We start from the raw sequence: 22,152 nt of genomic DNA, 5'->3' as shown, positions 1-22,152 counted from the left end.
AAGTAGGATTTATAGTGTTGCTATTATAACCTAGATTGTTGCTGTGTTTTTTTCCGAAGCGGTGGACAGGTGGCTGCTATGGTGTCAATAAAGGGTTTGTAGATTATCCCATGGTGTTGAAATTTTGTTGCTAAATCTTGTTGCTAGGCAGTCTCTAATGGGTTGCTGAGTGGACGTTATGGTGTTGCTATTGTAACTCAGAGTGTTGCTATGTATCTTCTAAGTGGCGGACATGTGGCTGCTACGGCATTAATAAGTGGTACTTTACATTACATTACATTACATTTGGCAGACGCTTTTGTCCAAAGCGACTTACAATATTGAAGTGCAAATAATAGAAGAGGTTAAGTACAAAAATAATAGAAGTTAAAAATAAAACATCTATAGATAGGGCCTTAAGGAGGTCAGAGGGAAATAATGGGATAGAGGAGTAGAGAAGAGGAAGAAGGAGATGAGGTTAGAAGTAGTTAGTGTGTTAGAGGTGTTAGGAGAGTAAGTGCTCTTTGTAGAGCTCAGTCTTCAGGAGTTTATTAAAGATAGCGAGAGATTCTCCTGATCTGGTAGTGGAAGGTAGTTTGTTCCACCATTGGGTAACTCTGTATGAGAACAGTCTGGATTGCTTTGTGTGAATGTTTGTTTGGCAAAGCGAGGCGACGTTCATTGGAGGAGCGCAGCGGCCGGGAGGTAGCGTAAGCCTTCAGGAGCGAGTGCAGGGAGGAAGGAGCCTGTTCTGTCATCACCTTGTAGGCGATTGTAAGCACTTTGAATTTGATGCGAGCATCAACTGGTAGCCAATGGAGCTCAATGAGCAGCGGGGTGACATGTGCCCGTTTTGGTTGGTTGAAGACCAGACGTGCTGCTGCATTCTGAATCATCTGGAGTGGTTTTATTACACAGGCCAGGAGGCCAGTTAGCAGGGCATTGCAGTAGTTGAGGCGTGAGATGACGACCGCTTGTACCAGGAGTTGGGTGGCCTGTTGCGTCAGAAACGGTTGAATTTTTCCGATGTTGTAAAGCGCAAAGCGGCAGGATCGAGCAACTGAGGCCACATGGTGCGTGAAGGAGAGTTGGTCATCAACCAGAACACCCAGGTTCCTAGCAACCTTTGTCGGTGAGAGAGAGAGAGAGTCGATGGTTATGGCAAAGTTGTGTTGAATAGAAGGTTTTGCTGGTATAACCAGAAGTTCAGTCTTTGAGAGATTTAATTGAAGGTGATGCTCCTTCATCCATGCGGATATGTCTGAGAGACACTGTGATATCCGTGCAGAGATTGAGTGATCATCTGGTGAGAACGACAGGTATAGCTGAGTGTCGTCAGCAAAGCAGTGGTAGGAAAAACCATGTGAGCGGATAACCCGACCTAGAGAGGTGGTGTATATTGAGAAGAGAAGAGGTCCCAGTACCGAACCCTGGGGAACCCCAGTGGGTAACGAGTGGGCTGGGGACAGCCGTCCTTGCCATGACACCCTGAACGAGCGCCCAGTGAGGTATGATCTGAACCATGACAGCGCATTGTCTGCGATCCCCATGTTTGAGAGTATAGTTAGGAGGAAGTCGTGGTTGACTGTGTCGAAAGCAGCCGAGAGGTCCAGCAGAATGAGCACTGAGGACTGACCTGCAGCTCTGGCAGTTTTCAACGCTTCAGTCACAGACAACAGAGCCGTCTCGGTAGAGTGCCCTTTCTTGAAACCAGATTGGTTCTGGTCCAGGAGGTCATTTTGGGTGAGGAAGGCAGAGACTTGATTGAGAGCTGCTCTTTCTAATGTTTTAGAAAGAAAAGGCAGTAGTGAGACCGGTCTGTAGTTATCAACCTGGGCGGGGTTGAGAGAAGGCTTTTTAAGCAGTGGTGTGACCTGTGCTTGTTTAAAAGCAGTCGGGAACACACCAGAAGTTAAAGAGGCATTGATCGTGTGAGTGATAGCCGGAATGATTGCAGGTGCAATGGTTTGCAGAAGGTCTGAAGGAATCGGGTCAAGTGGACACGTAGTAGGACGGCTACGCGTTAGGAGAGCCAGTGTCTCGTTCTCAGTGAGAGGAGCGAACGAGGAGAAAGCGACGCCTTCGGAGGAGGGATACCGGGCATACCGGGCATTAGGGTATCCCAAGGTGGTTGGTGTGGTGTACAGTAGATAAAGGGATGCTAGAAATGTCTGGTTGCACTAAATGGTTGCTATGGTGTTGAAAACCTTTTGCTGTTGCTAATTGGAGGATGTGGTGTTGCTATTGTAACCCAAATTGTGGTGGATAGGTGGCTACCAAGGTGGTTGCTCTGGTGGGCAGTAGATACGATGCTGCTTGAAGGTTGCTCTACATGGTTGATGTGGTGTTTCAGAGTTGGGAAAATTGTTGCATATGAGTTTTTTGCAGATTAGCGATGTACTATTTTAGGCAACAGCTTAGTGGTTGCTAGGGAGTTGCTACCTTATCTCAGGTGGTTGCTGTGGTATACTTTGTTGAAGGTTAATAGGTGTTACAAGTGTATCGGTATTATTGTTATATTTAATGGGTGCTAAGCACCAAACAATTTGGAGATGGAACATATTTCACATATTTTTTAAATATTTTAAAACCTGCTGGACGTCACACGTAGTAAAAGGTATTCAGAAACGCACAGCCATCGTTAATACAACAAAAAGTGTTTGGGCTCATATCCAGACACTCTTCAGTGTTCTTAACGAGCAAAATCAACACAATTATAAAGCTCACTCTTCAAATCTCAGCATGAACCATCAGCTTCTACAAAAAAGCCCCTGTTATGTTATTTGTTTTGCTGCTCCTGATTCAGGTATGAGTAATGCTGCTGCACCTTGCTGGAATTACTTGCTGAGCCTCTGCGGTTTAATCCAATAGATCAGCGAACGCTAAATAGACGGCGGCGCATCGCATCAATTAGCGGAGTTGCCGGGGTAATTGACAGCAGAGCAGTAGGAGAGACGGCCCTTTCTGCATATATGATGAGAGCGCTATCACCCACAGCATCGCAGCAGGAAGCTTAATAAAAGAGAAATCGGAGGAGCTTTACAGGAGTCACAATGTGGAGCGGTAATGAAATCCGTAGCTGCTGCCACCGCAGAGAATATACCGTACCATATATCTCACAATACATCCCGCAAATACATCAATACACAGAAAGAGAGAGAGAGAGAGAGTGTGTAAATTCTCATGCAATTTTCTTTTTTTTACGTTAGAATGAGGTGCAGAACATAGTACCCTTACTACCCTATACAACCATATACTCTATATACCTCCCTTTAATACCTTACATCACCCTATACATTCCTATAATAAAATATACACTACCCTATAGTTCATAAACTCCCTTACTCCCATACTACTCTACAGTACTACTGTATATACACCCTACACTACACTATACTAAGCTGTAATATTATATACTATCCTACAAGACCCTATACTAGCCTGTAACCTCCTATACTACCCTACAACATCTTATATTACCCTACAGCACACTATACGACCCTATGACATTCTACAATACCCTATATTACTCTAAAACAGCCTATACTACATCATAACATCCTATACAGCCCTATAACACCCTATACAACCCTACGGCACCCTATACACTACCCTATAGTTCATAAACTCCATTATACTTCTCTACACTACTACTGTATATACACCCTACACTAAACTATACTCGCTATACTAAGCTGTAATATTCTATACTATCCTACAAGACCCTATACTAGCCTGTAACCTCCAATACTACCCTACAACATCTTATACTACCCTACAGCACACTATGCTACCATTCAGCACACCATGCAACCGTACGACATCCTACAATAACCCATATGACCCTACAACACCCTATACTTCCCTGTATGACCCTATACTATCATATAGTTTATACAGCCCTTTATACTACTCTACACTTTATCACTACCCTACAGACACTTTACAAACCAATAACCTATACTACCCTACAACATAACCTATCCTACATCATCCTATACTACCCTACAACAACATATACTTCCCCACAACCCTTCAGTCCTCATACCTCCTTATACTGCTCTTTACTACTCCCCTATACACCCTGCACTGCCCTTTGCACACTATACTACCATATACTACCCTATTTCACCTTACACAACCCTACAGTCCCAACACTTCCGTATACACACCCTATACTACCTTACAACAGCTTACACTAGCCTACATTCCCTACACACCTTTATACTACTACACACACCCAACAATATCCTTTACTCACTGCATTAAGCTATAATACCCTATAATACCCTACACTACCCTAATTACCCTATACTTTCTGCAAATGTCCAAGACGGAGTGGATGGATATTAATGTTTCTAGGTGCCTCTGGGTCTATGTTACCTTCTGGCTTTATACTATATTGCTCTACACTCCTCTATACTCACTATACTACTTACTTCATTATTATACTCCCTACAGTACTCTATATTATCTATACTACTATATGCTCACTATACTGTTATATACCACTTTACATATCTCATTATCTCTAAATTACTCTATACCCCCTGTACTACTACATGCTTGATATTTTCTAATAAAGTACTATCCTACAATAAACTACGCTCCTTATTCTATACTGCCCCACACTGTTCTATACTGTCTACTACCCTATATTACCCTAAATAACATTTTACTACTATACATATTCCCTATACTATATACTCACTATACATTACATTACATTACATTACATTTGGCAGACGCTTTTGTCCAAAGCGACTTACAATAGTCAAGTACAATGTAAAATAAGTTTAAAGGAAAAACATCTTTGGATAGGGATAAAAGGAGGACAAAGGGGAATAATAGGATAGAGGAGTGAAGGAGAGGAAGAAGGAAATGAGGTTAGAAGTAGTTAGTGTGTTAGAGGTGTTAGGAGAGTAAGAGCTCTTTGAAGAGCTCTGTCTTCAGGAGTTTCTTAAAGATAGCGAGAGATTCTCCTGATCTGGTAGTAGAAGGTAGTTAGAGGTGTTAGGAGAGTAAGTGCTCTTTGAAGAGCTCTGTCTTCAGGAGTTTATTAAAGATAGCGAGAGATTCTCCTGATCTGGTAGTAGAAGGTAGTTAGTTAGAGGTGTTAGGAGAGTAAGTGCTCTTTGAAGAGCTCTGTCTTCAGGAGTTTATTAAAGATAGTGAGAGATTCTCCTGATCTGGTAGTAGAAGGTAGTTAGTTAGAGGTGTTAGGAGAGTAAGTGCTCTTTGAAGAGCTCAGTCTTCAGGAGTTTATTAAAGATAGCGAGAGATTCTCCTGATCTGGTAGTGGAAGGTAGTTTGTTCCACCATTGGGGAACTCTGTATGAGAACAGTCTGGATTGCTTTGTGTGAATGTTTGGCAAAGCGAGGCGACGTTCATTGGAGGAGCGCAGCGGCCGGGAGGTAGCGTAAGGCTTCAGGAGCGAGTGCAGGTAGGAAGGAGCCTGTTCTGTCATCACCTTGTAGGCGATTGTAAGAGTTTTGAATTTGATGCGAGCATCAACTGGTAGCCAATGGAGCTCAATGAGCAAATATATACATATATAGTATCTTATAGTATCCCGCATTACACTATACTCCTTATTTTATACTACACCATACTCTCCTATACCATTTAATACTGTCTACTACCCTATATGACATTATACCACCCTACACTACTATATATTTCCAATATAATATACTCTCTATACTACACAATACTACCCCACATTAGCCTATACTTTTCTATACTATCCTATACTAGCCTATATGTCCCTATACTCTTTTTTCTGTCCCTGTGGAAGGTCTGACCATGATACACAGGTTTTCAAAGCTGTTTTAGAGATTCTGAAATACAGAATAAATAGAAAAATGGAGAGAGACAGCACCGTGATCCTGAGGCAGGTGTTTGACAAACGGAGAAACAAAAAAACAGCGACAAAAATAAAATCTGATGAAACCCGAGCGACTCCAGGCGCATCACTCATCTAGAAAAAGCATACTAATGCCCTGTGATTAAACACACACACACACACACACACACACACACACACACACACACACACACACACTGTGGTGCTGCTGGGCCCGAGTCTGCAGGGTCCAGCAGATGGGCCAGCGCTGCTGAACAAATCATTTTTATGTCTCACCAATTAAAGCTCCTCAAACCCTGTGATTACGCTGCTGTGGGTGATGGAGAGAACAAGAGGAGGACAGGAACAGTCCAGCATGAAACATCACACTCATTTACACACACACACACACACACACACACACACACACGACACCGATCAGTCAGTCAGTGAATCTGGACATTCAGAGAAGCTGATGAAGCAGACAGAGATGCAGAGAGCAGAATAACAGCATGAAGAACTCAAACAATAACAGAGAGAAAGAGAGAGAGAGAGAGAAAGAGAGAGAAAGAGAAAGAGAGAGAGAGTGTGTTGGAGAAAGAGAAGGAAAGAGTGTGTGTGTGAGTGAGAGAGAGAGAGAGAGAGAGAGAGAGAGAGAGAGAGAGAGATAGTGTGACTGAGAGGTACAGAATGACAGAGAGAGAGATCGGGAGAGTGTGAAAAAAGATTGAGAGAAATAGATAGAGAGAGTGAGTAAGAGAGAGAAAGAGAGAGCGAGAGAGAGAGAAAGAGAGACCATGCGCCAATCATTACTAATGTCTCTACTGTTATTATTAATATTATATTGATATATTGATTATCAATGTTACATCATAATATACTATAATAATATAATATAATACTTACTATTATTTGTCTCTCTAATTTGCATGTTTATTTATTTTATTTATTATTGCTATTATTTTCTAATATCTAATTACTTTACTGAACTGAGAGAGAGAGATGGAGAAAGAGAGATAGTGTGAGAGAGAGAGAGAGAGAGGTAGTGAGAGATTCTCCTCACCTCCAGTCTGAGGTATTCGCTCTGTTGTGAGGACAGCAGGCTGAGGATGGAGCTGCTGTGTTTGCGGGTTCGGATCAGAACCTGAACCTGCATGTGTCTGGGTGGGAGTGGGCCGGAGATCTGGTAATGCACGTGACTCCGCCCATCGAAAGAATACTCCGGAACCTCTGTTAATCACACAAACACATATACAACATTAGCACTCCACCGGAAAACAAGGAAGAAATTTATGATATGTATTGATATTTATGATTTTGATGACAATTCAGAAATTGAGTAACTTCAGAAATTGACTAACATGGAAAACCCAAAGTTATATTTGTGTAAAATACTTACACCAGGACCAATGTTAAGATTCCATGCCATTGCTCTGTGTTAAATTGAACAGCTAAACCAAACTGAACTAAACAACAAAAAGCAATATTAACCAAACCCAAAACAAACCAATGCAAATCCAAGCCAAACCAACCACAATACACCTGACCAAGCCAAAACCAAACCAGACCAAACTAAACTAAACTAAACAAACTGAACAAAACAAACAAAACACCTAAATCAAACCACTGTAAGCCAAATCCAAAGCAAACTAAACCAAAGCAACCATACAAGCCTAAGTAAACAAAATTAAACCAAATTAAACCAAACTAAACTAACCTAACCTAGACCAGGCAATCCAAAACCAACCAATCAACACCAGACCAAGCCAAGCCAAAACTATTCCTAACCAAATTAAACTAAAACAAATGAACCTAAACTAAACAAGTCTACTGCAATTCTAAACCAATCCAAACCAACCATTCATTCAACACCAGAAATTCTGATAGCGCCCTAGCTTACCAGTCTAGTCTTGGTCTAGCACTGCTGCTAACCATGCTGTTAAATCTGTGTAGATTAACATCCAGCACTCATTTGGCTTTAAAAGTAAAATGTAGTTTGTTTTTTTTTTCTTAAGAATTACAGTTTTGTTTACTTAGGCCCTTTTCCCAACTTCCCCTTTAGAAGAGAAACATGGCGACACACTTCCTTACTATTGTTCCCTAAAATGCGCCTGATAATCCGGTGCAGCGTATGTATGAATATACGTTCACTGATAGTGCGCCTTATAATGCGTAAAATACGGTACTCCAGAATACAGCAGAACTCCGAGAGATAATAATCCGAGAGATGATTCTAAACTTTCAAACAGCAGTGAACCTGAGTAAACACAGGAACTGTGCTGTTTCCTGACAGGATGTTCTCTGGGTGTTAAATAAACACAACCCACTGTAGCGTCTCCTAACGGCTCCCGATCCTTCAAATCTGTGCCAGACTTGTGTTTCTGTGAAAGCGTGGCGCTGGCTGCTAACACTTTCCCCGCCCACACACAGCTCACTGAAAGCCACTGTATCAACTCCTGCAGTAAAACAGCCTTCTGTTGACATCCACAGTCCTGCTCACGCTCTCCTCATCGATTTACGCTCCCATTCACCCGCAGCCTTCAGTACCCTCAGCCCCCGGCACGGCCGCCCGTAACCGCCCGTGCCAGCGTGAGCGCCCGCCGGCTCCGGAGGCGTACGTGTGCCAGCATGTGTCAGCGTGAGCGCCCGCCGGCCCGGCCTACCTTGTTCGCACTGATGCCCGCTGTACCCGGCGATGCACTGGCAGCTGAAGGAGCCCCACTCGCCGTGGCAGCGCCCCCTGGTGCCGCAGGAAGGGAAGCCCATGTTCACGCAGCTGCTGTCGGTCATCAGGCAGCCGGGGCTGCTGCCGGAGGCATCGGCCGGAGAGCCCAGATCGTACAGCTGAGGATAAATAACAGATAAATAAATTAAAATAAAAAATCGGTAGTCTGGGGTAGTCAGCCTTCACCTCAAGGGAACTCTGGTGCTGTTGGTTTCACTGCAGATGTGGAAGCTATCCGCTCCCTGTGCTGCGTGTAGGGTCGAATGTTTGGTTTATATTATAAGAAAACATGTCCATGTATGGCTGTACTTCTTTTTCGATCAGTAGATCATCCTAAAGCATAATGTGATAGAACTGGAGCGAGGGTACTGTAAACTCTGTCGCACACTTGTAGTGTTAAACTTATATCCAGATAAAATATTAGAAAGCAGCAAACTGACCAAGCTTTTGCGCACCTATAAACAGAAAACCGACGGTTGAGAAAAGTTAAGACAATGAGCAATACACAATAAAACAGAATAAAGGAGGACTCCCCAAGAATAAGTGTGGAAGCTATCCGTTCCTTGTGCGGCGTATAGGGTTGCATGATTGGTTCACTTTGTAACATGGCATCTTCACTTACAGCACTACTTTTTTTTTCCATCAGTATATCCTCATATATTCATATATAGCACACTGTGATAGAACTGGAGTGAGGGTACTGTAAACTCTGTCGCACATTTGTAGTTGGTGTCTATATTGTATTGTTGTTCCATGTTAACAGTGATAACAATAAAAGCCTCTTAAGTCTTGTAACAAAGCACACTGTGATATGACACATCAGAATAAAGGCAAAGCTTTTGCAAACCCAGACACAGAAAAGTTTCCTTTTTTGGAGCGGCCTGCGAGGTATTTTAGAAATAGTTGGCCCGCTGTTAAGCAGGTTTTTATAATGTGAGATTCAAAGTTTGAACGCTAGGTGCCAGAAACGGGCCAAAGAGTCGGAGAGGGTGCGCATTTCTAGAGCAGAAAAACGGGGCAAAAGAGTCTAAAAGCGGAGAGGGTGCGCATTTCTAGCGCAAAAAAACGTGGCAAAAGAGTAAAAAAAGCGGAGAGGGTGCGCATTTCTAGCTCAGAAAAACGGGCCAAAGAAAGTAAAAGTGGAGAGGGTGCGCATTTCTAGCGCAGAAAAACGGGCCAAAGAGTCTAAAAGCGGAGAGAGTGCGCATTTCTAGCCCAGACAAACGGGCCAAAGAAAGTAAAAGTGGAGAGAGTGCGCACTTCTAGCGCAGAAAAACGGGCCAGAGTGTCTAAAAGTGGAGAGGGTGTGCATTTCTAGTGCAGAAAAACAGGCCAAAGAAAGTAAAAGTGGAGAGAGTGCGCACTTCTAGCGCAGAAAAACGGGCCAAAGAGTCTAAAAGTGGAGAGGGTGTGCATTTCTAGTGCAGAAAAACAGGCCAAAGAAAGTAAAAGTGGAGAGAGTGCGCACTTCTAGCGCAGAAAAACGGGCCAAAGAGTCTAAAAGTGGAGAGGGTGCGCATTTCTAGCACAGAAAAATCTATTTGAAAAATCATAGTTTACACAACACTGTCAAAGATAAAGACAGTTAGTCAAGTAAAATGGTGTGTAAATGAAATTAATCAGGAAAAAATATTTTTTTTGTATTATTTAAAGTGGTATATTTCATTATATGTTTTATTACAGAGTGTGGCCGTGACTTCAAATATATTTCTCCTTCCGGCCCCCAACAAAAAAAGTTTAGACACCCCTGCCCTAAGGCCGAAAGTTATATTTTCAATCCAATATTTTTCGACTTTATTTTTGCCATTTAATTTCATTAGGTCCAACCAATAAGAAATCCACTAAATCCAGTGTACTGACAGGACCTTTAAGGAAAATTAAAAATGAAAAGGTTATTTCAATATGGCAATAAATAAATAAATAATAATAATACATAAATAAAACTTAATAAAACTTAAAAAAACTTTCCAAAGCATCGCTACTGGATATGTATCAAATTTCAACACCACATATCAATTGAAAGTAATGTTTGTTCACACTAGCAAACAGATAACACACATGATGAGAGCTGCTCTATAAACACAGCCTGAAGAAGGGAGGTATAGCGTAGCCTTGAGAAGAATAAAGGTAGAGGAGTAAAGTGCCCTTCCTTCAGTTTACGAGCCGCTCGTTATGTCGTCCTCCTCGCTGGTGATGGTGTCGGTGGTGGGCGGAGGCGGACGAGCCGCGGGGACATAAACGAGCCGGACTGAGGGTCAGAAAGAAAGAAAGAACGAGGGAACCTTGAAGAGATGAGAGCATTAAGCCCAGAGCAGCGATTAAGACGTCCAATCTTCATTTTTATATCAGGGCTTCCTGTTCACTGGTACCAGCTTCCAGGAAAAAGGGCACACCGAAATGGAACGGGAAGCTGGGGTTCGATCCCAAATATCCACGTTCATTACAACAAAATTAAGATGATAATATACAGCTTTGGGGAAAAAAAAGAATAAGAAACCAGTTAAAAATGCTGAGTTTCTTTGATTTTACCAAATTAAAAACCTCTGGAATATAATCAAGAGGAAGATGGATGATCACAAACCATCAAACCACCAAACTGAACTGCTTGAATTTTTACACCAGGAGTAAAGCAGCATAAAGTTATCCAAAAGCAGTGTGTAAGACTGGTGGAGGAGAACATGATGCCAAGATGCATAAAAAAAAAACTGTGATTAAAAACCACCAGGGTTATTCCACCAAATATTGATTTCTGAACTCTTAAAATATTTTGAATATGTTTATTTCTGTAAATAAATGCTCTAAATAACAATATTTTTATTTGGAATTTGGGAGAAATGTTGTCTGTAGTTTATAGAATAAAACAACAATATTCATATACCTATAAATAGTAAAATCAGAGAATCTGACTGGGCAGTTGATATCATATCTAAAATGGTAAAAACAAGTGGTTGCTAAGATTTTGCTAACTGGTTGCTAGGCAGTTGGTAAGGTGTTGTTTAGAGGTGGTGATCATATCTGTGGTGTGTGCTAGGGAGCTGATAAGGTGTTACAGGTGGTTGCTTAGGTGTTGCTATAAAGTTGCTGTGCAGTTGCTATCACATCTAAAACGGTTGCCAAGGTGTTACAGGTGGTCCCTAAGGTGTTGCTAATTGGTTGCTGTGCAATTGCCAACATATCTAAAATGGTTGCCGAGATATTACAAGTGGTTGCTAAGGTGTTGCTAGTTGGTTGCCGGGCATTTTCTAAGGTGTTGTTTAGAGGTTGTGATCATATCTGTGGTGTGTGCTAGGCAGTTGCCAAGGTGTTACAGGTGGTTGCTAAGGTGTTACTTATCGGTTGCTGGGCAGTTGCTATCATATCTAAAACGGATGCCAAGGAGTTACAGGTGGTTGCAGAGTTGTGGCTAATTGGCTGCTGGGCAGTTGCTATCATAGCTGAAGTGTTTGCCAAAGTGTTGCCAGGTAGTAGCTAATCTGCTGTTAAAAAGGTTGTGATCATATTTGTGGTGGTTGCTAAGGTGTTGTTAAACAGTTTCCAAGGTATTACCAGTGGTCGCTAAGGTGTTGCTAATCAATTATCACTAATCTGTCTAGTATGGCTCTTTTTAAATAAGAACTGGTTCTAAAGACCCCTTGGTCTGAAGTTTCTCAGCCTAAAAGCAATATGAAGACACAGGACTCTTCCTCCCTGCAGTTTAGAGCAGCAGGACGGTGAGCGAGACGTCCTGCAGAGCTGCGGTGAAGGTGAAGAGGAAGAGTGGATTCAGAAATAGAAGTGAGATTAGAGTCAGAACCCGACTCTCTGACCCGCCCGCTGCTCCAGCCTGTTTCATGCTTCAGCAGGTTCACCGCAGTTTACACGCCGCCGCTGCACTTCTGCAGCGCATGAATCTTGCATGCCTCCGCCGCGGGCCGGCCGGCACCAGCAACGTTTTAGCGTCAAGGACCGTTAGCGCCCTGAAGCAGCGAGACACGGACTGCGCCGTGCACCTCGTCAACCGCCCAAAAAAACCCTGACGTCCCTCGAGCAGAACTGAAGAACTGATACTATACTACTTATTACACTAACACTCTATTAGACTTTATAAACATACTATAATAAACATACATTATAATGCACCTTATAAAGCATTATAAACTTTTTAATACAGATTAATAACAATGCATAATACATTAAAGACATGCTTATTTTTTTCTTTACTTAGTTGAGTAGTTGTTTCTTCTCATAATCTGGATTAGAGCATTACTCAAATATTCACTATGCACTGTATACCTGTAACTCTACCTCTTCACTACTTTACTTTAACTGATGCTCTCAAACACTTTATTAAGAGACAAGAAATTCAAGTAATTAACTCTTGATGAGTTCAGCACAGCTGTTAACTGAAAGCCTGAATTCCAGGAGACTCAACCTCATAAAACTGACTGAGAAAATCCAGCAGAGAGGTTCAAAACTGTAATATCTAAGCAAAAGATGCTACTTTGACGAATGCAAAATATAAAGCATATTCTGGTTTAACATTTTTAATATAATGAGATTAAGCAATAGAACACGAGAGGGAGTGTGTTATCACGAATAACATCACGGCTTTGATTGGTTGTAGATTATCACAGCCGTGATGTTATTCATGATAACACACTCCCTCTTGTGTTCTATTGCTTTTATACAACAGTTTATTTTACAAAATGAATAAAGAAAATAAATCAAAGAACATTAAGAAATTCAGTTTGAATATGATTTAATATGGACTGAGCCTTCCGCCAAAAAGTAGTTCCACCACAACTGTAACAGAACTGAAACTTAACTACATACAGTGTATGGTTCATACAGACTAACACCACGAAAGATAGCTTGAAATCAAAATTGTGAATAAGTGAAGATGGTAACGTTAGGAGCGTGAAATAACACTAATACTCTCCTCTCCTGCTCCGTGGAGTCGTCTTCAGGTGAACGCTGCGCATTTTTACAGCATTTCTGCTTGTTTTGCTGGGTGGTGTTGGTTTTAGCTAGCCGGCTGGACTGTGGTTAGGTTAGCGTAGCTAGCTTTAGCTCAGCATTGACTTAGCGTAGCTTAGCCTAGCCTGGCTGGTTAGCGTTCTGGTTGTCAGACGGCAGTAACCGAGCGATTTTCGTTCCCTTTTTTCCTCAAAAAAGAGGAGCCAGCGCTGCGGGCTGTGGGCGAGTGTGCTGCGGCGGAGTGACAGCCTGTGCTAAGCTAACGCTGCTGCGGGTGTGCTGTGTGTACACGCCGTTACTCGGCAACGCGTCGGCGGAGTGATACAGGTTTAGTGTGAGAAGGCCGTGATGTTATCACAAATATCATCACGGCTAGAACACTTCTCAACCAATCAGATTGTGAAGTCGGAACTAACTGTTGTATAATATATAATAAATAATGTTTTCTTCATAGTTTGGATGACTTTAGTATGAATCTACAGTGCAGAACATTTTAAAATAATGAAAATACACTGAATTTAAGGTGCGTTCAGACTTTAAACTGGTGCTGTACATTGAGCTGAGGTGTGAAATCGCCTGGGTGAGACTTTTTAAAGCATAAACACATAAATACTGGATGAGCTGTTCAGTGCAGATGAAGAGTGGCGTGAGGAGGGGCTGTAGTTTAGCCGGGGTGTTTATGGGTGAAGAGCCGGGCCGGGTGAATAAGCAGGAACTCTATATTACAAAGCAGCTAAAAGTCTCTGCCGTGCAAAAATCTGTATAACAGGAACGACTGCACTCTCGCTCTCATTCTCTGACAAATAGCTTTCTCTAGATTCTGATATATGTGCTGTTCTCCTCTCGCTTTGTCCTGTTTTGCCTCCCCTCGCTTCTCTCTGTTTTTATATAAACAACAACAAGAAAAAAACCCAACCCAAAAAAAATGGCCTCGCAAAGTGCAATTTCATGTATATTGCTTCTGAGATTGCTCTGAATTCCTGAATAGGACTTTTGTTTAGCTGCTAGAACTTTTTTAATATTGTACCTTATCATAAACAGATAGAAAAGTACTTTTTAAGGCAATTGCACGAATGTGTTTTGAATAGCAGCACCTAATCAATATAATAATAATAATTCTTATCTTGTGAGTGCAGCTACATTCTCTACTATCTAAAGTGAAAGCTTGTTTACGCTTCTCTACTGTATAACGCAGCACAAACACCACATTAAATAGGGGTTTGAAAATAAAAATAAAAATAGGACATCAGGTGTATGCCTTTTTTTTGCTTTTATCTTTTTTTATAGAATTTTGTATGGACATTTGATCTTGTTTAACATACTAGAGAGAGACCCAAAGAGATGCATGGCATGCATTTTTTTATTTCTCTTTGCTATTTGGGCTAATTGGCACCTGATTAGTGTAAAAACAAAAAAAAAAGAATTATCTTTTTACATGATGTAGTTTCTGAGAAAAATGATGTCCTCATATGTGGACGTTAGTTTTATATTTAGATAGAACACAATGAAGTCGCAATTAGTAATGATGTGCAAAACATATTTTGTGTCTGAACACAGCAGCAAAACAAAAGCAAAACAAAAGCAGAAACAACAATTGTCCCCCTTTGAGCATTATGGCTCATTTGAAAACACTTAATATCATAAGTGGACACCAGGTGCTTGGACAGCAAAATTTATTTTTGTGGTCTAGACAACGCACAAAATGTGATGTCCACACATGTGGACGCCAGGTCTTAGGAGGTTTAACGATACTGAGAAATTAATATGGATTTGTCACAATAACTAACTAACTAACTACTACAATATAATGTTTATTGACTATATACAGCACAAAATAGACAAAAGATTGGACAAACCTTTAAAACAAAAGTTGGCATCGTAGATTATTACTAAAATCACCCAAACTATGCACAAAAGGTGTTAAACAAAACAGAATATGTTTTATTTGTCTTAGATTATCAGTTTTACTCATCTCTGCTGGATTTTCTCAGTCAGTTTTATAAGATAGAGTCACCTGTAATTCAGGCTTTCAGTTAACAGCTGTGCTGAACTCATCAAGAGTTAATTACTTGAATTTCTTGTCTCTTAATGTTAACGTTTGAGAGAATCATTTAAAGTAAAGTAGTGAAGAGGTAGAGTTGGTATACAATGGGAAAAAAAAAAAAAAAAAAAAGTATGATGGACTGGCACTCATCAGGATCACCCCAGGAAAGGAAGAGCAAGAACTCTGTTGCACCGGATAAGTTCATCAGAGTTACCAGCCTCAGAAACCACAAATCGAGTTGTGTATGGATCACTCACCTTACTGTCGACGACGAGGTTGCGGATGCAGCCGGTGAAGTGCTTGTGCTGGAGTTGGGGGTAAATATACGGCAGGTTTTCATTGACTCCGCCCAGCTGGAGCACCTGGGTTACATTCAGATGCCTGTGGACAAATCAGATCAGATCAGACAAATAATATCACTATTTTTTTTAAATACAATCTATTGCCAAAATTATTTGTTCACTCATGCATATCATTAAGTTACTGACAGTAGAATACAACCAGACTGGAACATGTTCAGCAGTATTGATGTACACCAGCTATTCACTGTCTTTACCAGAATGGTTAAAGCTACTGGCAAAAGCCCTAACCGGATGAAATTTGTTTGATGTTTCTTAGGGGGTCTTTTATGGGGGGTTTTTATCCTCTGTGATTTTATTTTATTCCCGTCTGGAACAACCATGTACGTATTTTTCTCTGACGTTCTCTGAGAAAATTACAGGCTGAATTATCTACTGTTTTTCGCTGAACTTAAAGTAATTTTAGTCCCGTCCGAATGCACATCTCTAAGTATTGTCTCCACCGTAATTACACTTTGGGTGCGTGCGTTTCCACGGAGATCCACGTTAAAAACTCAACAGTGAGTGGAAATGGAGGAGCTACTGAACTGCGATAAAAAAAAGCCTAAAAACTCACTGATTCTGCTGTTTTTTTAATTGCAGTCCGGATGCAGGAGTTTTATCACTGTAGAGTAGAAGTGTGAAATATTTTACACAGACGTCCCCTGAGACACTAATCCCATCCGTAATCTAGGTAATCTAGGTAATCTAGTTGGTGTACCATCTCTGGATGCTTCGAAGACTACAAGTGGCTCCAGTACCACAGTTTTAGGAACCTCTGCTGTACACAGATCAGATTATATCAGACTGGGCTAAAGCGCCGGCCGCCCTGAGCTGTGAGCTGGTCAGTTAATCAGCAGGTCCATTGGATGAGTATTAAAACCCACTAAAAACAGAGCAGTGGAGCTTAGCGTCTCCAGAGCGCTTCTGCTCATCCGTGGATGCACTCAATCAATTGCTCAACCTTTTAACCCTAATCCCTAATGTAATTATCCCCAAATCAATATGCTATCATGTCAATAGTTTACAAGGAAACATTAAATACTGTATTGATCCACCGCATCGCGCAGGAAAGCACTAAAGTGCACCGCCCGCCGAGCCTCGCTCCGTTAAGCAGCAATAAGAGCGCGAGAGCGCTCTCGGCGGGTTCTGGGCTGGCGGAGGGTTCTCAGCTCTTTATGCCCTTGAGCGAGAGACCGCCGGTTCCTCCGGGCCCACCGCAGCGTAGACTCCCCGCCAACACAAAACACTGCCCACCCCCACACACCTCGGGCTAAGATGGAAATGAGATACTCTGAATGTTCTTCCCCACCGAGGGAGTCTTTCTAAGAACGATAAGGTCTTTAAAATGTTACCGATGCTTCAGTAACGTAGGTACGCAATCCAAAAAAATCACCAAAGTTCACTGAAGATTACCAAAGATCACCACATCCGTGATACTACAGTATCTACTATTCAACATGTGACCTTCAGTGATCTTCAGGGAACAGACTTTTATGAGAGAAAAGTTTTAAAAGTTTTTTATTACTTTTATTTTAGCATTTATTGTGTTTATAACAAAGCCATTTCACCTTCCACTAAAGAAAATAGTTCCACCATCCATGTTTGATTTAAAAGTCCACTGTGGGAACTGAACAAAGCCAAATAAAAGATGTCAGAACTTAGCAAGCACAGGATTGAAATTGGGCCAATTTTAAAAGATAAAAAAAAAAAAAAAAACATGATCTACATAAAAACAGTTACTTGCTTTTGGTTGGTTTAAAGCTATATTCAGACTGTTTGTAACATTTTTACATTTTTTCATCACACTGTCTCTGCATGGGTTGCTCTAGTATCAAATGTGGTGTCACCAGTGATCTGTGATTGGTCCAGAACCACCTGTTTATATATATATATATATATATATATATATATATATATATATATATATATATATATATATATATATATATACAGTTGTGGTCAAAAGTTTACATACACTTGTAAAAAAACATAATGTTATGGCTGTCTTGAGTTTTCAATAAGTTCTACAACTCTTATTTTTCTGTGATAGAGTGATCGGAACACATACATGTTTGTCACAAAAAACAGTCATAAAATTTGGTTCTTTCATAAATTTATTATGGGTCTGCTGAAAATGTCAACAAATCTGCTGGGTCAAAAATATACATACAGCAACAAAATTTGTCAATTTTGGTGATGTAGCGAGTTGTGTCAATCAAATTAGCTTCATGTCATGGCCTCTTCACTTCTTGTAAGTGATTCTGATTGACTACAGCTGTTGACTTCTCATGAGCCCATTTAAATAGGGCTCATTTGACCCAGTGATTAGACTCAGCTACAAAAGCTACAATGGGAAAGTCAAAGGAACTCAGTGTGGATCTGAAAAAGCGAATTATTGACTTGAACAAGTCAGGGAAGTCACTTGGATCCATTTCAAAGCAGCTACAGGTCCCAAGAGCAACTGTGCAGACAATTATACGCAAGTATAAAGTGCATGGAACAGTTGTGTCACTGCCACGATCAGGAAGAAAACGCAAGCTATCACATGCTGCCGAGAGGAGATTGGTCAGGATGGTCAAGAGTCAACCAAGAATCACCAAGAAGCAGGTCTGCAAGGATTTGGAAGCTGATGGAACACAGGTGTCAGTCTCCACAGTCAAGCGTGTTTTACATCGCCATGGACTGAGAGGCTGCCGTGCAAGAAAGAAGCCCTTGCTCCAGAAAAGGCACCTTAAGACTCGGCTGAAGTTTGCTGCTGATCACATGGACAAAGATAAAACCTTCTGGAGGAAAGTTCTCTGGTCAGACGAAACAAAAATTGAGCTGTTTGGCCACAACACCCAGCAATATGTTTGGAGGAGAAAAGGTGAGGCCTTTAATCCCAGGAACACCATGCCTGCTGTCAAGCATGGTGGTGGTAGTATTATGCTCTGGGGATGTTTTGCTGCCAGTGGAACTGGTTCTTTGCAGAAAGTAAATGGGATAATGAAGAAGGAGGATTACCTCCAAATTCTGCAGGAAAACTTAAAACCATCAGCCCGAAGGTTGGGTCTTGGGCGCAGTTGGGTGTTCCAACAAGACAATGACCCAAAACACACATCAAAAGTGCTAAAGGAATGGCTAAACCAGGCTAGAATTAAGGTTTTAGAATGGCCTTCCCAAAGTCCTGACTTAAACCCCATTGAGATCATGTGGACAGTGCTAAAGAAACGGGTTCATGCAAGAAAACCATCACATTTAGCTGAACTGCACCAATTCTGTCAAGAAGAGTGGTCAAACATTCGACCTGAAGCTTGCCAGGAGCTTGTGGATGGCTACCAAAAGCGCCTAGTTGCCGTGAAAATGGCCAAGGGACATGTAACCAAATACTAATGTTGCTGTATGTATATTTTTGACCCAGCAGATTTGGTGACATTTTCAGCAGACCCATAATAAATTTATGAAAGAACCAAATTTTATGACTGTTTTTTGTGACAAACATGTATGTGTTCCGATCACTCTATCACAGAAAAATAAGAGTTGTAGAACTTATTGAAAACTCAAGACAGCCATAACATTATGTTTTTTTACAAGTGTATGTAAACTTTTGACCACAACTGTATATATATAAATAAATAAAAACCTGTTTAAAAATATTCTAAATTGTAAAGCTCACTAGTTGAATAGCAACACTAGTAAGGAACAGGGGTGTCGCCATGTTTCCCTTCTACTTCAGCAAGTCTTACTGCTGAACTAGGTGAAGCTAAGCTAAGTAATTCTTAAAAAAAGAGCATTATCATAAGTGGCTAACTGCTAAATGCCATGTATTCCTGTAAGCCTGGGTGATATTAGCTAGTGGTTCGTCTCGCGTAGCTTGTTTTAACACAGTAAACACACAGACTACAGGCCAATATACTCACTTCTAAATGGTGAAAGAGCTAGCGCTTAGTGCGGTTAGCGGGTAATGATAATACTGCTCCACCAGTGCTAGCCGGGGTTAGCAGCAGGCTACAGGCTGATAATACTCACCTCTAACTTAGCCATCCATCCTAACAAGAATCAGGACCAGTGGTAGGACCAAGAGGTGAGTTGGGATTTGGCCTTAATGCCTGTCTAGAAACTGTCAGTCATTTTTGACTGACAGGCCCAAAACTGGTTCTTCTACAGCCCCACCAACATGGAACCGGCACTTTTCTGGTTCACAAGCCTAATTTTGAACCGGTTCGCTGTGTTTCCACCAACAAAAGTAGTTTTCAGAACCAAGAACGCAAGTTCGTTCAAAGTGGGAACCAAAGAAAAACAGGTTCCTCTGTGCGAACCGTGACAACATCTGTGGGTGTGTCTGAGAATACACAGTGTTCTGTTGAGGAAACACAGTATTTACTCTGGATTTGGTGTTTCTCCGGAGTTCCAGGATAAACTTGAAGGGAGAACTAGGAAGAAGAAACTTCTATGGTGAACTAGAGAAGGAATTATCTCGGGCAGGATATGTTCACACTAAAAAGCAAGTGATAAACGAGCTAAAAAAGCTAAAAAATGGAGTGGAGCTGGGCGTTTTATGATGTGCTGGACATCTAACCAGATAATGTGCATCCTGGCTCTCTGACTCCGCCCACATCAGCCGATAGTGCCGGTACGTTTACTGGTGTGACGTTTTGATGGTTCCTCTTTCTAAAACTGGTGAAAACGCCGGCCGGTTCGCTAAAAAGCACCACGGTTCGAACGCAACATTTTCTTTTGGTGGAAAAGCGCAATCAAAGAACCATCTAAAGCACCTTAATTCATATTTTTTAAGACTTTACCTGTCCAGATTTGGTGTGACGCCGGTCACCTCGCAGGACGTGTGGTCCTCAGTGGTCAGCCAGCTCCCCACCCCCTCCATCTCCATAACCGTGGCTCCGGCACAGCGATCCAGAGTGAAGCGTACGTCCTGTAAAACATATCATACATGTTATACAGATACAGTATCACACACTGACTGTAGACCAGCGCGCTCACTCAGCTTAAACGCACTGAAAAGTTTCAATTTGCACTTGACCAGGAGCTCATTCCCATTCCATCCACTCTGCTCTTCAGTGAAGAACCTTACAGCCCATTCACAGCTACAGCGGTCCCAGCACTCGACCCAGAGGAGCTCGGCTCCCCGCAGCTCCTACAGGACAATCACTCAACACCATCCTGCTCTTCATCCCAAAAAAACGCCATTAACACAGACACAAAGCCTTTTACACGCTGTCGCTGCTCTCGCGTAACTGCTCTCGCGCCGCCGTCTGTCAGACCGTAAGAGCCACAGCACAATTAAACTCACTGCATCTCAAATACAGAGCCAAGACTCCGCAATATTCCTCCTGCAGTCAGCGGGCAGCGTATTTATACGCCGTTCAGGCTGGAAAGTGAATATTATGAATTGTAATTCGGAAGTGACCCTCAGGTGGTTTCTACAGTGTGGGCTGGATGGAGACGCTGCATTATTGCTGACTGGGACATGCAGCACTGCAGGGGACGTCGGAAATTGATGCATTTAAGGCGCTTTCGCATTTTTCACACTGGGTCTGATCTTTAGAGAAAAAATATGGAATGCAGTACATTAATTTTGGAGTTTTGGTGTGAAACACAACTCTAATATACTAGTGCATCTCAAAAAAATAGAATATCTTTGAAAATGTATTTCTTTTAATGATTGTTGTTGATTATGGCTTACAGCCAATAGAGCATTATATATAAGACCAATTGTTAGTTTCGGCAGTGTGGGCAGTGTGCCAAGTCCTGCTGGAAAATGAAATCCAGCATCTCCATAAAAGTTGTCAGCAGCAGAGGGAAGCTGTAAGATATGAAGTGCTGTAAGATTTTGTGGGAAAACAAAACTGCACTGACTTTAGACTTGATAATAAAACACAGTGGATCAACACCAGCAGATGACAGACATGACTCTCCAAACCATCACTGATCATCAGTAAATTTTACTTTTTATTTAAAGGAAATCAAGGGAGCAGAGTCTGGAGGAAGAGTGGAGAGACGCACAGTCCAAACTGCTCGAGGTCTAGTGTGAAGTTTCCACCAATCAGTGATGGTTTGGAGAGTCATGTCTGTCATCTGCTGGTGTTGATCCACTGTGTTTTATTATCAAGTCTAAAGTCAGTGCAGTTTTGTTTTCCCACAAAATCTTACAGCACTTCATATCTTATCTTTTATGGAGATGTGGATTTCATGTTCCAGCAGGACTTGGCACACTTCCAAACAAAAGTACAAATTGGTCTTATATAATATTCAAATTTTCTGAGA

At 41.6% G+C, this 22,152-nt stretch overlaps 1 protein-coding gene across 1 annotated transcript in view; it reads right to left on the bottom strand.

Annotated features, from left to right (window-relative positions):
• The window catches only part of si:ch211-186j3.6 (neural-cadherin), a 488,562-nt gene that overhangs the window by 56,303 nt on the left and 410,107 nt on the right, over positions 1-22,152 (bottom strand). The window contains exons 25-28 of the mRNA XM_049470897.1: positions 20,673-20,800; positions 15,808-15,931; positions 8,489-8,669; positions 6,889-7,055 (exon numbers count right to left, since the gene is read on the bottom strand). Of these exons, the coding sequence (XP_049326854.1) occupies positions 6,889-7,055; positions 8,489-8,669; positions 15,808-15,931; positions 20,673-20,800 (600 nt within the window). The remainder of the gene's footprint in view (positions 1-6,888; positions 7,056-8,488; positions 8,670-15,807; positions 15,932-20,672; positions 20,801-22,152) is intronic.

The sequence above is a fragment of the Astyanax mexicanus genome, chromosome 23 (assembly GCF_023375975.1).
Source record: "Astyanax mexicanus isolate ESR-SI-001 chromosome 23, AstMex3_surface, whole genome shotgun sequence".
In the NCBI taxonomy this organism is placed as follows: Eukaryota; Metazoa; Chordata; class Actinopteri; order Characiformes; family Acestrorhamphidae; genus Astyanax; species Astyanax mexicanus.
This window is presented reverse-complemented; position numbering and strand designations above follow the sequence as displayed.